General features: G+C 40.9%; 1 protein-coding gene and 1 long non-coding RNA gene across 2 annotated transcripts; both read right to left on the bottom strand.

Moving 5' to 3' along the window:
* Positions 1-1,104: 1,104 nt before the first annotated feature.
* LOC110685661 (putative disease resistance protein RGA3) lies at positions 1,105-2,604 on the bottom strand. Its single transcript, XM_021862193.1, has one exon. It carries the CDS (start codon positions 2,602-2,604, stop codon positions 1,105-1,107), a length of 1,500 nt encoding a protein of 499 aa, XP_021717885.1.
* Positions 2,605-12,642: 10,038 nt separating this feature from the next.
* LOC110685621 lies at positions 12,643-14,591 on the bottom strand. The gene is made up of 3 exons (XR_002504096.1): positions 14,332-14,591; positions 13,797-13,858; positions 12,643-12,945 (listed from the first exon to the last, which is right to left on the bottom strand). It is a non-coding gene; the product is annotated as an uncharacterized LOC110685621 (long non-coding RNA).
* Positions 14,592-16,226: the final 1,635 nt, after the last annotated feature.

Genomic DNA, 16,226 nt, shown 5'->3' with positions numbered 1-16,226 from the left:
ATTACTATTACATCAACTCCTAGTCATCATGCGAAAACAGTGACCAGCGGGATATGTTGAATCTTGGACCAGTCTTGACCATGTGGGCCTTGACATCTTTCTGTTAATCCTGGACATGCAACGATAATGAGATGGTGTAAACTGAGCGTACAAAAACCTTGTGGGACCGATTTCAATTTAGGACAATTAACCAATTCCATAACTTTTAGAGACTGGAAACAGCTTATCCATTCTGGAACTTGTTCTAGTTGATTAGCAGAGTTTGTAGGTTTGTCAATTGTTGAAGCCCAGTAGGAAGAACAACCAGTTTTGGAATATCTTCCAACAGCAATAAATGAAGACCTTTCATAGCTTCCCATATGCCAATTTCGTCTTCAGCTGGTTGTTCGATCGATGACAGTAGTTGGAGCTCTGGACAATTCACCAGGACTAAAATTTTCAATGTCGTCAGATGTTTCAGGCCTTTAGAGATGGGTTTTAAGCTTCGACAGCCATGGAATAACAATGCAGGTACAGAAGATAGACTAGTAGTGAAAACTTGTTCTAATCTGTCAGTACTTACTAGCTTGGGATCGCGGATGTCTATACCTTGAAGTTGATGCAGAGCTTGTTTTGGCAGGAATACAAGGTCTTCCACATCATCAATTGTCAAATTTTTCAATTTTAAACCAGACTCGGACCCTGAAGATGAGGTTAATGACGCTGCAGTTGTTGCCATCTTTAATACGGAGAGTGTCTTGTTGACGTTCAACATTGCTCTACATTAGGGCAACTAGGAAGAAATGTGAAGTTCGGACAGTCATCAATGACCAATTTTGATTGCTTATCAAATGATACTTGTTTTCTACTGCTGTCGTTATTTTTCCACCATCCCTTGAGATTCTTCATATTTCGCATCACTAGCTCTTCAAGTGATGGGAAGAATGAAGCTTCTGTTGAAGAGGAACTGCTCTCCAGATATTCTACACTGTCCAGCTCAATAAGCATAAGGAGCTTCAATAAACGAAGTTGATTAAAAGCCGGTAGTTGCTGGCATCTTTTCCAGTTGCTAAGCCTAATACAAACCAGATTTGGAAGATTAGTACAGAAATTATCCATCATTGCCTAACTCGGGAGCTTCTGTTCACTGTAAAAAACAATATTTAAGCCCTTGAGATTAGGATGTGGTTTGAGGCCTTCCAAAACTGCTTCATTTTCTTCAAATGTGGATTTCAATCTTATATTCAATTTGATCCACCCTTGTTTGCTGCTTAAGTTTGCTTCCTTTGCTTGTAAAGCTGGATCCTTCAGGTCACCGTTGAGTTCAATAGTCAATGATCCTTTCAGATTATTAAGGTTCTTTAGATCACTCAACTCAGCAATAGCACTGGGCTTGTCCTTGAATTCTGAATTTTTTTTGTGCCCAACTATAAAATGAGGTAACTTGTGAAGAGAAGTCAATTCTCGTATTTCTGACGGAATGTGAGTTAAGCTTGGACATTGAATGATACTAAGGGTGTTGAGATTGGTGAGTTTTCTAATATTTGTAGGCAGCTGTTTCAGCTCCAAACAGAAATCCAGTAGAAGTGTTTGCAGATTTTGAAGTTCTGTGATTGTTTCTGGAAGTTTTTCCATAGATGAATGGCAGAGGTTGAGGAACCTTAAGTGAATTAGCTTATCTATTGAACTGGGCAAGCTTTTGACTCCATGGCTACCAAGATCCAATACCCGTAAGCATCTAAAATTCGTTATCAACCGTGAACATGTCGTATTGTAGGCTGATCCATGCAGGATTTGTTGTGGCGTAAGAAACGTTCGCAGAAGCTTCAAATTTAGCATCCCACTTGGGATTTTCCACATGGTTTTTATCTGGTAATCCAAGGACAAGTGATGAATTTTGTTACTGAAGTTTCTGTCTCCCAACTTGGCAACCTTGCACTTGACTCCAGCCACTTCTCTAGCGAGATCATGTATCAGATCATGCATTCTGAAGAATATAATTTCCCCATATTCATTTCTTATTATGTTCTGAAAAAAGCACCTTTGCAACAACATAAGAAAATAATCTTCAGCAACTTCATCTAGACTCTGGCTTTCATTATCTGTTGGAACAATAAAGCCCTCGGCCATCCACAAATTCATCAGAAGCAGCTTGTGAAATACAAAGTCTTTCGGAAACAAAGCGCAATAAGCAAAACAATTTTTCAATGGGGACCAGAGGTTATGATAACTAAGCTTGAGAATTTTTATGATGCTATTTTGTTTCTGAGATATACTTGCCAGACCTTCATCTTTGAGGAGTAACCACCCTTTTTCATCCTTACCATAAAGAAGGCTCCCTACCGTCTTTATGGCCAAAGGAACATTTGCGCACTTTCTAACAATCTCCTTCCCAACCTTCACAAGATGGGGCTTCTGCTGTGATTGTCCAGGCTCAAATGCCATCTTTTTGAATAGCGCCCATGAGTTCACCTCTGAAAGGCCATCTAATTCGCGAGTTGGAAGAGTAGCCATTATTTTTGCTACGTCCTTTGCTCGCGTTGTTGCTAGGACCTTACTCCCCTTTCTGCCTATAATCTTCAACAGAGCCTTGAGCTTGAGCCATTCCTCACGACCTTCGTACATCATCCAGAACAAGCAAGTATTTCTTGTCGCTGACTTCCCTACGCAGCTGACAGAGTAATTGCTCCATCTCTAACTTGTGATTTGTTGTTGTTTTTGCATCGGCCATTGACTTGAGAATCTTTTCTGTGATTTCCTTGATATCAACGTTTTCAGATACTCATACCCACATCTTCAGCTCAAAAAGTTTGTCAACCTGAGGATCATTGTATATAAGTTGAGCTAAGGCTGTCTTCCCCATGCCTCCAATCCCTACGATTGGAATAACAGGAAGCGCCTGATGCTCATGCTCGTGAGCATCAGCAGAACTGGAGGTAACACCAAGTAGGATGTCTAAAATTATCTTCTTATCATTATCTCTGCCAATCACTTCATCTACGTCTAAAAATGAACAAGTCTGATCTCGCCTTAATACCACCCTTTCTTCAAGACGAGGGAGTAAAGACGCAAACTGGGAACTGTCCATGACAATGTCATCCAGTTCTTTCCTAATTTCTTTTATCTTATGGGAAATGTTGAAAGCCAAGGCGATTTGATTAGAACGGGAGAAGAAATTTTGTACCTCTCTAGTCACTTTGTTTCCACCTATGAGCTGTTTTCGTGCAGCAACGGTAGCAAACTCATCGAACAAGTCGTCAGCAGCATAGACAGCAGTGGTAAGCCTTTCAAGCCAACCACGAACAGCACGGCTTTCAGCTTGCTTATCTTCAGCATCCAACAGAACATCTTTGAGGGTGTTGATGGTGTTCTTGAGCTTCTCAAGACGAGCCTTGAAGCCCCATGCTTAGGCAATCTCATTAAGGGCAGTTGATCCCAGATTTTTCAGGACTTCCTGCGCAATGCCGTAAAAACGGATTCAGCCATTGTCTCCTCTCTCTCTCTTTTTTGGTCTTGTTTTTCAGAATTTTTGGTGTTTCAAGTGGATGGTTGAGGAGAAAGTTTAAGGACTCGAAGATAATAATGTAGGCCAATTGACCAAGTAAAACATGATAAGCGAAACACTCAGCTATGGTCATCGAATTTGTCTGTGGTCTGAGTTTGTAGACTAAATTTCTACTATTTGGAATTTTGATGAATAATCCAAATTCATAATGTGATATGTTGAAAGGCATTGTTGTGGATACATAACAACGAATTTACACTCAATGTTACTGGCTTCAAATGTGGCATTCAATCTTATATGCGAATCGGTCAACCCTTGTTTGCTTCCTTTGCTTGTAATTTTGTAAAGCTGGATCCTTCAACTCACCATTGTAAAGTTTGTGAGCTCATTAATTTAATAAAAACGACACAATTTTTTACAGTAATATTTATGAGATTTTTTTTTTTTAAATGCTCTTTGTTAATATCTAACTTTTTATTTTCTCTTTGGTAAATTGTAAAAAAAATTATTCCATTCAAAAAAAAAAAAAATTGTAAGAAAATTATTGGCCGTTCATTGGTCCAAAACCGGACCGAAAAATTGAATTTTAAGAACTGAACCCGGACCGGACCGAAAAAATCAGTCCAAACCTCGGACCGGACTGGTTTGGACCAATTTTAGAATTTTTATAAAAAAAATTTTCTAAATTTTAAATAATATGGTAAACTCGAAAAAAAATAAAGGAAAAACTATATTTTAACGTTTTTTTTTTTTTTTTTTTTTTTATGTTTAGTACAAAAAGCTTATACTACTAAATTATTCCAAGTTTATAAAGGATAATCTTAATCAGTATTAAAGGTTTTATGTATAATTTTAAGCAAAAAACCAGACCGATTAATTTGGTCCGATCTAGTTCGGACCAATTTTTGAACACCCCTAAATCATTGGTAATCATGAACTTTTGATTACCAAATATCATATGAGTAACTATTTTAATTAAAATACTTAATCATGGTTAGGTTTATAATTACAACACCATTTTACAAAGAAAAAAAAACCTTTAACAAGCTTTATCGTAAAATAATACCCGAAGTTTAAAATTTTTTGTTGATAGAAACTTAGTACTACTAATTCACTTAATTAACTTCTAATTAAGAACCTAGGATTACTTTTTTTTTTCTTTCCTTTTTTGGAATAATCCCATGAACATAAAGAAACCTAAGATTACTTTTTTACCCTTTAATTATTTGGATTAATTGCTCCACATTTCTTTTGCGGTCGTGTTTAAATAATTGCTCAATATTCTCCCAACTAATGGTCCCCTAATATTATATTTATATAATTTTATATTCTCTCTTCCTCACTTTTACCCACTTTTGTTTTTCAGATTATTTTTTTTATATTTTTCAACCAACCCCACTTTAATCATAAAATAATACCTTCTACTACTATTTTTCCTAAAACTCCGTATCCGAAGAAGTGGAACAATTAATTAAATACAGAGAATGGGAGTAGTAAAATTTGGAAACATTAGAGCAACTCCACTGGTTTCAACCAACCCCACAAGTTGTCTCTAGCTATTAGCTTGACCATTTAGCTTTGTCAAGCTTAATTTTTTGAGAAAAAAGTCTTCAAAATTTTAGAGGTTAGTATACTAAATTAAATTTGTAACGATAATTGAGAAAGTTAAACTCATTTAAATAGCAAGTCATTAGCAAACCATTGGTGCACAAATAGCTACAAACAATGTTAGCTTAAAATTCTACTCTATATGTGGCATGACAAACTTATTTGACAATTAGTTTACCATTGGATCGGATTTGTTCTTAGGATTCTAATTAGTGGTGTCAAAACCTATCTCGATTCAAAAAATATCCTATTCATATTTCAACTCGTATGGACACAGTAAATTAGAATGACTCAATTTTCAAATTAGACCAGATCCGTCCTCACCAAACACGATACATACATCCGAATTGACACCTCCAATAGTTATTATATGCACCATGGTGCACTTATTCATGTCTATACTTTTGAACATTTAGTAAAAAAAATTTGAACACTTTACAAAAAATGAACATTTAGTAAAAAAAATAGGAAAAATTCATGGCAATAATCCGACCTTTAGCCCATTCTTTTTTGATAATCCGACCTTTGGGGGTCTTTAATTTTTATTGGTCCCAATCGGTCATGTAACCTGTTATAACAGGTTACATGACACGTGGCGGCATGTGATTGGTAAAAAAATTAAAAAAAAAAACAAAAAAACAAAAAAAAAAAAGAAAAAAAAAAAACCTAGCCACCCTACCCCCACCCACTGCCAGTCCTCTCTCTCTGCTGCTGGCGAACCCTCCCTCCCCGGCGGCCGGCGAACCCAACCTCTCCCTTACCCTTCTCTCTCCCCCACCCACGACACCACCCCTCCCACCCTGCCGGAAACAACCCCCTCCCCATCCCCACCCGAAACGCCACCCAAAACCTAAACCCCGTTAGAAAACAATCAAACCCCCCCGATTTTCCTCCTTGGTTGCTATGCTGCTCTTCGATCTTCCCATTCAACCATCAAAACCGTTCATCACCATCAATCGACATCATCAACAACTAGCATCACAAAATCTCAACCATTTGATTTAGCAACTTGATTGAGGGGCGCCTGCTCCGTTTTTTAATTGAAATCGAGCTGAATCTATGCGTTGTTGCTTCGATTTGTGGTTGCTGCCGCTTATTGAGAGGTGTGGCTGCTGGTTTGTGGTGGCGCGGTGGTGGGGGGAGGGGCGACGGGTTTTCTCGAGGTGGGAGTTCAATAAAGGAGGGAATTGAAGGAGTGCGGTGGGAGGGTGGGTCGCGTCACCGGCGTGGGGGAGGCGGGAAATCGGCGCGCAGGGGGAGGGGGCAAACCGGCACAGGGGGATGGTGGTTCTGGGGTTTGGGTGGTGTATCTGGAGTAAGGCGGTTTTCGTGGTGGTTGACGATGGGAGTAGGCTAGCTGGTGGAAGGTTGTGGCTGGGGTGGTTTTCGTGGTTGACTTGGATGGGGGCAACGATTTATGTAGCTTAATTGGTGGTGGGGGTTGCTGCTAGGGGAGGGGAAAAGGGAGTAGGTGGCTGATTGGTGGTGGGGGTGGTGGTTTGGGTGGTGGTGGGCTGCTAGGGGAGTGGCTGCCAAGGGATGGTGGTGGCTGAATTATTTGTGTTTTTTAATTATTTTTTTTTACCAATTATGTAATGACACGTGTATATAAAAAAAAAATTACCTCTTCATCCGGTTTCTGGTCAAATGGGACCAATAAAAATTAAAGACCCCCAAAGGTCGGATTATTAAATAATAATCGAAAGGTCGGATTATTAAAAAAGAATGGGCTAAAGGTTGGATTATTGGCATGAATTTTTCCAAAAAAATATGAACACGTCACAAAAATTGGGACGATTTACCAAAATATGGCTCATTTGAAACTTATTTACCATTTTGCATTGGTACTGAACTTAATTACGAAATTGTTGCCCACGTAGGCTCGGGTAGCTTTGTTAATTTTTTTAATTTTTTTCAGCTTGAAGCCGCTGCTTAAAATAGCGGTTTTAGTATATAAACCACTACTCAAGATAGCGGTTTTAGTTCATAAACAAGTAGCGGTTTTAGTCGGAAGCTTATACTTGAAAATTTGTTCAACCTGTAGACATCTTTCATCCCTCATTTGTTCAACCTGTAACTATTTCCTACACCGTACACATTCATAAAAGTTCTACATTTAAACTACAGATTTGGGTATTTTTTACTCCGCCATGTGGACCAACCAGAGCGTGACATGTGTCATTCTTGGAAGACCCCAAAGTGGACCTACCAGGGCTAGGCATATGGTAGACAGATACTCCATATGGAATTGGCAGCCTTCAAGGCCCAATTCCCTAGACTGCCAAAAAACGGCGCAGCCCATCAGTCCTAGGTTTCTATAACCTAAGACAGAGGCACAAATTCCAATGACCTTATAAATAGGGAGATTTACCCCACTTTGGGGAGAACATTCGATGATTGCAACATAATCAATTCTCTCACATCAGAGAAAAACACCTGATCTTGGAATCCGAGAAGATCTCACTTTACATTCCGCACCTTTTTAATTCTCCGTACACGTTCTAACTTGATCGTCGGAGGCGGAACTCCACCCAATCAGAGTCTCTGTTGTTTTGCAGGTACAGGCGCCCGGAGTCCAGACTTAGTGATGTAACTCTCCGGAGGGCAATAGTCTTTACCGCCTCCTAATGAGAAACGTTCTACGGCCGAAGCTGAGGTCTATTCAAATCATGACAGTGATGACGACTTTGAAGTCGAAACGTATGTGGCTGCTGATGGGTAACTCAGAACCAGACGCACCCGTCCCAAGGAAATAAGTGAACGGGGTGATGATCAAGCTGGTCCAAGTAAGTCATCTGGACAGCCGTCTGGACAAAACCAGGTGGCAAAAGACACAACCCTAGTCACTTGAGACGAATTCATGAAATTCATGACAAGTTTCAAGGGGGAGATAAAGGACCTGATCAACAAGCCGGCCAAGAAACCTTCTCCCTTTGAGAAGAACAAACCAAACAGGGACTGAGAGCCCACTCCGCATCCTAAATTAAAGGAGGGGAAGCGACCCTTGATCGATCTTACCAAGATCCGATTCCCTGAGACAGGGAAGAGGAAGGCCATCCGGCATGTCCAGCCAGATGGCTCAAAGAAGACATACTCTAATGCCCGATTCCTAATCGAGCAGAAGAGAAACCAACAACTGTTTGAGTCGGCTTCAACGCTGACCTACCCAGACAACTTCCATAATACCTTAATGAGGTATTCTCAATCTGTATGTGAGAGTCAGTTAGGGGGCTTGTCCGTCCACACTGGCCCTTAGATGATCCATTTGGTCTCGTATGTGCCTCAGCAGCCATACATGCCGTATGGACAACCCTACATGCAATCGACCCTCTTTGGGGGTCAGGCGGCACAAAACTTCCAACCTTTAGACTAGCAGCTCCGTCTGCTAAAACTTAGGGAACAACCTCCTGCATTTTCCAAGGAGATAACCGAGGCGGCATAGCCGACCAAGGTTAAAAATGTCATGGTGGGTACTTATGATGGTACCACCAACCCTGAATACCACCTCATGACCTACACCAACCTCACGTACTTGTAGGGGTTGGATGACGCCACCTAGTGTCGACGCTTCCCGGGTGCATTGAAGGGCATCACCCAACAATGGTTCGACAACTTGCCAGCTGGCTGCATCAACAGCTTCAAGACGCTTGCGTTCTTGTTTGCTTCTAACTTCTCTATGAATATCCCTGTCAAGAAAACAAGTCTTCACTTGGGTGCAGTGCGGCAGGGGGATAGAGAAGGGCTTCGGTCATACGTTAGGCGGTTCAATCTGGTGAGAATCTAGATTCAAGGGTTGTTTGACGATGTGGCTTATACAGACTTCTTCAAGGGACTGAAGGACGAGTCAACTTTTAAGTTTGACCTCGTCACAAAAAGGGTTGCCACCCTCTAGGAAGCGCCGATGGAGGCGGAAGCCTATATACAGGCGATCGAGCTCTGCTCCACCAGCAAGCAATGGGACTCCTAGAAGTCTGACAAAGAAGAGAGTCGGCAAGCTCAGTCCGGCTAAGAAAGTTAAAGAGAGTAAGAAGAGAAAAGAGATCTGGGCAGTTAAAAAGAGTCTGATTAGCCGTCCCAGAAGAAAAAGAAAGAGTTTAAACCGTACGTCCCAAAGTACGAGTTTAACAAAGACTGCTACTCCATCCTCATGGAGATAAGAGACCGGGTGACCATAGAGATGCCAGCTGCTATGTAAGGTTTTGCAAAAAATCGGAACAAAAACAAGTACTGCCATTTCCTTGAGGATATTGGCCACGACACCATGACTGCTATAGTCTCAAGCGGCTGTTGGACCGCCTGGCTGATAAAGGGGTGTTAAAGTCTTACATCCTGAAGGCTAAGGTGACTTTGAGGACAAACCGGGGGCAGTCGTCCAAAAAGGATGCCCAACCTGCTAGTAGTTCGGACACTGACAAAGAGCCGACCTACACAATAGCAGGTGGCTTTGCTAGAGGGGGCCCAACCATCAGGGGCACCAAGGACCATGTGAGACGGTTAGACGTCATTTCAGTTGATGAAGGCAAGAGGTCATCGTCACTGAAAAGGACAGGAGCAAGGATCGCCGACCGCATGATGACCCCATTGTCATTGAGTGCAAAGTGGCCAACCAGAAGGTCGGTCAGATCCTCACCGACACCGGAGGCTCGTCTGATATCATCAACCATAATTGCTTGTCAAAACTGAAATACAAGCCGGGTAGCATGCACAAGGTTTCTCACCCCTTGGTTGGTTTTGGAGGTGGGGTTGTGCACCCAGTCGGACGGATTGACCTACCCATCCGGCTGGGGGAGAAAGGAGAGGGACGCCACATGGTAGTCCGGTTCTTGGTTGTAGAGGATCTGACTACCTATAATCTGATATTGGGTCGTCTGACTCTGAATGAATCCAAGGCCCGTCATTATCCCATCCCTCATAGTGTTGAAATTTGAGAAGGATAATGGATCCGTTGGCTCCCTAAACGGAGATCAGAAGACGCCTAGAGAGTGCTACCTCTCAAACATCAAGCCCATAGTGGCCGCATTCAGCCAGGGTAAGGAGCCAATAAACCTTGATGATGTCAAGGAAGGCGAGCCTGCTCCAACAGCAGCCGACAAAAAGAGAAAGGCCGACCAGCTGGTGGCCTTGAAGAAGGAAAAGCAATAGTAATCACTGACCGGGGAACGGTCGGATGAACTTCGTCCCCAGTCGGTTGGTGAACATGTTGATATTGCTCTGTACGACACACGTCCGGAGCGTATTGTTAAGGTGAGGACGGTTGCTTTTGCGAAGTTGGGTGCAGACTTGCACAATTTGTTAAAGGAATTTAAAGATATCTTTGCCTTTGAAGTGGAAGAGATGCCAGGCATAAGCCCAAATCTAGCTGTCCACAAGCTCGCCGTAGATCCCAAAAAGAAGCCGGTTAGGCAAAAGAAAAGAAACCACGGCGAGGAGAGAAGCCAGGTGGCAGCTGCCGAAGTGAAAAAGCTGTTAGATGCCGGTTTCATTGGGCAGTGTCACTTCCCAGATTGGGTTGCGAGGTGCTTGTAAAGAAGCCGAATGGTACCTGGCGCATGTGTGTTGATTACACTGATTTGAACAAGGCATGTCCGAAGGATAGTTATCCACTTCCAAAGATTGAAAGTCTGGTCGACTCTACAGCCAGATATGCTTTGATGAGCTTTATGGGTGCCTATTCAGGCTTTCACCAGATACCCTTGTGGAAAAAAGATCAAGAGAAGACGACATTCGTCACTGATTAGGGGTTATTCTGCTATACTGTGATGCCGTTTGGCCTGCTACTTTCCAACGAATGATTAATACAGTCCTCATTAATCAAATTGGGAGGAATGTAGAGGCGTACATTGATGACATGATAGTTAAATCCACGCTACAGACGGATCATCTTGCTGACCTCCGAGAAACCTTCACCACACTCAGGCGGCATAAGGTCATTCTCAATCCCAAGAAGTGTGAGATTCCTCATCCACGGATGATGTTGAGGTGGCCTTCGAGAAATTGAAAGAACACTTGCACTCTTTGCCAAGGCTTGTTAGCCTTTTGCCAAAGGAGGCTCTTTACATATACTTAGCTGTCTCAGACCATGCTCTCAGTGCTGTTCTCCTTGCTGAGAGAGACGACATCCAGCTCCCGGTTTATTTCATCAGCCATGTTCTTCGTAATGCTGAACTACGCTATCCAACAGGTGAAAATTTTGGCCTTACTCTTTACATGACAGTCAAGAAGTTGAAGCCTTACTTCTTGGCACATCTGGTTGTGGTCTACACAGACTAACCCCTCAAGCGGCCAATGACAACCTTGGAGTCATCCGGTAGGATGCTCAAATGGGCTATTGAAATGCAAAGTCTTGAAATCTCTTTCGAACCAAGGAAGGCGGTGAAGGGTCAGGCGTTTGCTGACTTCATTGTCAAAATGACAAGGCCGGCTGAGCTGGAGAATCTTGACTAGGTTTGGAAAGTGTATGTAGACGGGAGCTCTACTATGAACAACGGTGGTGCAAGAATTATATGTCAGTCTCCTGAAGGGGACAAGTACGAATATGCACTACGGTTCAAGTTTCAGGCCTCAAATAATGAGGTGGAATATGAAGCCCTACTAGCCGAAATCCGCATGTGCAAGCCGGCAGGGGCAAGAAAGATTGACGTCTTCTCTGATCCGCAACTGATTGTTAGCCAATACCATGGTGACTATGAGGCCACCCATCCGGCTATAATCAAATATCTGCAGGCGGTTAAAGGTGAAGCTGGGACACTTAATGAATTTAATCTAAGTCAGGTTCCCAGGTCAAAGAACAATCAGGCGGATGCTCTTTCTAAGATGGCATCATCCGCCTCATGTGATACGCCTCGGTCAGTCTTCTGGGAAGTAATGGAAAAGCGAAGTATTGAAGAAGATCCCATTAGAGTGCTAGACCGAATCTTAACTTGGATGGACGGCATCTGGGCCTATTTGCTAGACGACACTTTGCCGGATACATATGTTGTAACTAGGGTTGAGCAAAATTATCCGAAAAATCGAAAACCCGAAAATCCGAATCGTAACCGAATCGAAAATTAGGGTACCCGTTTCGATAACTATAACGGTTCGGGTACCCGATCCGATAATTTATTATTGGGTATGGTTATCGGGTATCATTTTAAAATTAACGGTTACCCGATCCGTTCCGATAAGCAATTTTTTCTTAATTTTTTCCTACTTAAATCTATTTATCCAAAATCTAAACTCTTACTTTACTTCGTAATCACTTCATAATTTAAATGATTAGTAATTATTAGTTATTTGGTCATGATCATGTGGTATTAGTGCTGATTAGTGTTGAATGATATCATAATAACTATATTATAAAGTCTAAATTTTTATTATTGGATATCATATTGGGTACCCGATAACCGAACCGAAAATCCGGGTACCCGAAGTTCGGGTACCCAAACTTATTGGTTCGGGTAATGGATATCATTTTAGTATTATTGGTTATCGGGTACCCGAACCGATAGTGTTAACGGTACGGGTACCCGTCCCATGCTCACCCCTAGTTGTAACACCCCCAAAATTCGGGTCATTGTAAACAATAAGAGTAACTCTTTTCTTTTCAAAACCCACCATCGAACCTTGGGAGTGTTACTGCTACACTTATTTTTCCATAGAAAACAAGTGCAAAGCAAAAACAAAAATACCATTTTATAACTAGGTGAGCTAAGTGGCAACAAAGAATTAAATATTCGTTACATCCAAACCATAAAACACTTTAAAACATAATTTAAAAAGGGAAATAAATAAGTTTAGAGTTAACTAAAATGTCTTAGCTACGTGATTATTCTAACGTCTCCTCACACGTAACCGAGTGCCCTCTTACCAACCTGCAAAATAAATCAGGAACAAGAAAAGAGAGAAAACTCCCAAAATCAGATAAACTGAGTAATTCCAACTCCATCCCGTAAAATAATAAATTTAGTTCGAAAAATATTTACGCAAGACAATTTTATCGACATTAATAATAAGTCAAAATCAAGTTGTCGCATAAACTTTATTACTTTAGTTAAGAAAGGGAAAGAGAACGCCAGTAAGCTGGAACTAGTCCCTGTCACCACCTACTTTACAGAGGGTCGCGCGTAACCCCAAATGGCCATAAAATAAACAGAATGTCCCTAGTGTGCACACCCATCACTAATACCCATTGATTAGGAGGAAGACTAAACAGCAATATACGTCAATTTAAACCAACTAGAAGCAACCATAACCACTAGTGGGCAACCTGTTCTTCACCCTTTCGGGTTTCATTTCCCTTCTTAATTTAATGTACATTTTAATAGATTAAGTTGTCCGATCACATTGCACACGAGTATTGCACAAAATCAATTTAATCCCAAGTAGTAATATTTTAATTTCAGTATTAAAACATAGTCATTTTACAAGACATACTGGTTACAACTCGTTTCTCAATAGGTCTTGGAGACCATCAATCACATATAATCAATCATCCAATTCCCAAGATTACAATTATATAAAAACTCTTATGATACCAAATAATCAAATTTTCGAAAATATTATACTAGTACACAATTATAGAAAACTAGTATATAATTTGATTCCATAATATCATACAGTAACACACTCATCACATATAATTACACAAGCACATAGTTGGCACACAATATCTCAAAACAATTTCCTAACGGGATTCTAAAGATGATGGACATTGAAAAATTACCTTGAGTTGCGCGTAAATCTCAAGATAAGTAGCCTCCAAGTTGTTCACCTAGTAGCCTCCGTCTACAAATAAGTAAATAATAATAATACTAAGTTAGTCTAACTCGTATAGCTAATAATCTAATACGAAGTTAGAAGTAGTACGAGACGGAAATAATAACTTATGAGTCAACAGTGCTAGAATTGTAAGGAATTGTATACTAAATAAACAAATGGTCCACTATACTAACTCCTCCACTACCACACTTTCCCATTCTTCTTCTGCAAACCCACGCACCAACTCCTAAAAAAAAGACTTCAAGATTTCTACTTGGCAGAAACAACCCAATTTTTTTTTTTTCTAAAAAAAAAAACTTTTTTAAAAAAAGAAAACTTTCAGTTTTTCAATTACAAGGTGTTCATCAAGAAGATTAAAGAAATTGAGTAGGTAAAACAAGAAATCAAAAGAAGGTTCAATGAACGAAAGTGTAGTTCGTAATGGGTTGGCTGACAATTGTTGTCAAGAAGGATGAAGGTGAAGAAGAACCATGGCTTACCGTTGATATATCGGTCGGGAATGACGACTTGTGAAAGGTTGAAAGAGATGGGTATTATTTGATAGTGTTTGTATACGGCAGATCAATTGGAATTTAGAATATATATAACTTAGAAATCTTAGGTTTAATTGCTCTAGAATATTCAGAAGATAAGATCCAATTTCAAATTGAGTTTGTTGCTAGTTCTGAAAAGATAAGCTTTAAATTTTATTTTATTTTTATTTTTTTCAAAATCAGTTTCTGCGAAATAGGAAACCATTTTTTTTTAATAAATCCGAAAATGGAAATAAAAATAATAATTATTAATTTTTTTTTTTGAAAATAATTATTAATTTAAACTTTATACTAGAAAAATCGTTGATTAATATAAAAAAAATTTGGGGTATTACATATGTAGAAATAGCTGCAATGAAAAAACGTGCAGCCAACTTTGAGGTTCATAATGGAGAGCTTTTCAAGAAAGGTTTTCTAGAACCTCTTTTGAAATGCATCAATCCCGAAAAGGGGAAAGAAATTCTAGAAGAATTGCATTCGGGCTACTGTGCCTCTCACATAGGCGGCAGGGCACTAGCGTGTAAGGCCAGGCGGCAAGGCTACTTTTGGCCCACTCTTGAGGCAGACGCCATGGAAATTGTGAAAAAGTGTGATAAGTGTCAAAAATTCGGCCGACTCATACACCGTCCGTCCACAGATCTGACAGCCATTCACAGCCCAGTATTATTCGCCAAATTAGGCATGGACATTCTTGGTCCATATGCGCCTGCTCCAAGCGGACGGTGGTATATTCTAGTCGCCGTTGACTACTTCACCAAGTAGGTAGAAGCAGAGGCGGTCAAAGGCATTAAGACAAAGGATGTCATCTCCTTTATTTGGAAGAATATCATCACCCGGTTTAGGTACCTATTTTTGTTGTCTTTGACAATGACCCTCAGTTTGAGACGTTTACCCTCAAGAATTGGTTGGAAGACCAAAGGATCTCTTATTGCTTTGCATCAGTCAGTCGTCCCCAAGCAAACGGCCAGGTTAAAGCCTTCAACAAGCTAATCTCAGACGGCATTAAAAAGAAAATTGAAAGAGCTGACGGTCTATGGGCGGATAAGTTACCTCATGTCCTTTGGGCCATCAGAACAACAGCAAAAGGGGCAACCGGAGAAACCCCATTTATCATGGCGTACAGCGCTGAAGCCGTCTTGCCCATTGAACACTATGAGCCGACTCTTCGAGTCATGTTGTATGACGAAGAGGCTAACTGGGAGGCCATGTGGCTAGCATTGGATTCACTCCCGGAGCGCAAGGGTAATGCTGCCTTACGTTATGAGATTTTCAATCTGAGAATGATCAGAGCCTACAACAAAAGAGTGCACAAACGACCCTTGAAAGTAGGGGACTTTGTGTTACGAAAAATGGAGGCAACCGGTAGGGCCAATGGGCAAAGAAAGTTGACGCCTAATTGGGAAGGCCCCTACCGGATCTATGAAGAAGTAAGAGGCGACACCTTTCGCCTGAAAACTCCAGACTGAAGGCAGCTAGCCAGAACTTGGAATGTAGATAACTTAAAAAAGTACTACTTCTAAGACTTGTAAATTTTTTGTAAACGAAAATCCTATCAATGAAAAATTGCTTTTTGTTTTCAATTTTGATGCTTTATTAGATATCTCCCAATGGGAACACAACCTGTGCAATGTGCAGACGGCTAAATCTAGACCAACCGTCTGCTCCAACAGGAGTAGACGTCCGGCGATGCCCATCCGAGTGAATTCGTCGCAGAGAGCATCTCCCATTTGGGTGATACATTGCTCTATAAACTCAAACACAAGCGGCAAAGATTGATTAGCCCAATAAGGGCTAATTCACAGCCGTTTGACCTGAATAATCTAAAATGGAACCTAAATGGC

The sequence above is a fragment of the Chenopodium quinoa genome, unplaced genomic scaffold, assembly GCF_001683475.1.
Source record: "Chenopodium quinoa cultivar QQ74 unplaced genomic scaffold, ASM168347v1, whole genome shotgun sequence".
Lineage (NCBI taxonomy): Eukaryota > Viridiplantae > Streptophyta > Magnoliopsida > Caryophyllales > Amaranthaceae > Chenopodium > Chenopodium quinoa.
The sequence above is the reverse complement of the archived record's forward strand: the minus strand, read 5'-3'. Positions and strand labels throughout refer to the sequence as shown.

Coding starts and splice junctions, on each gene's coding strand:
- LOC110685661 (XM_021862193.1), bottom strand. CDS start 2,604: ATGTACGAAGGTCGTGAGGAATGGCTCAAGCTCAAGGCTCTGTTGAAG.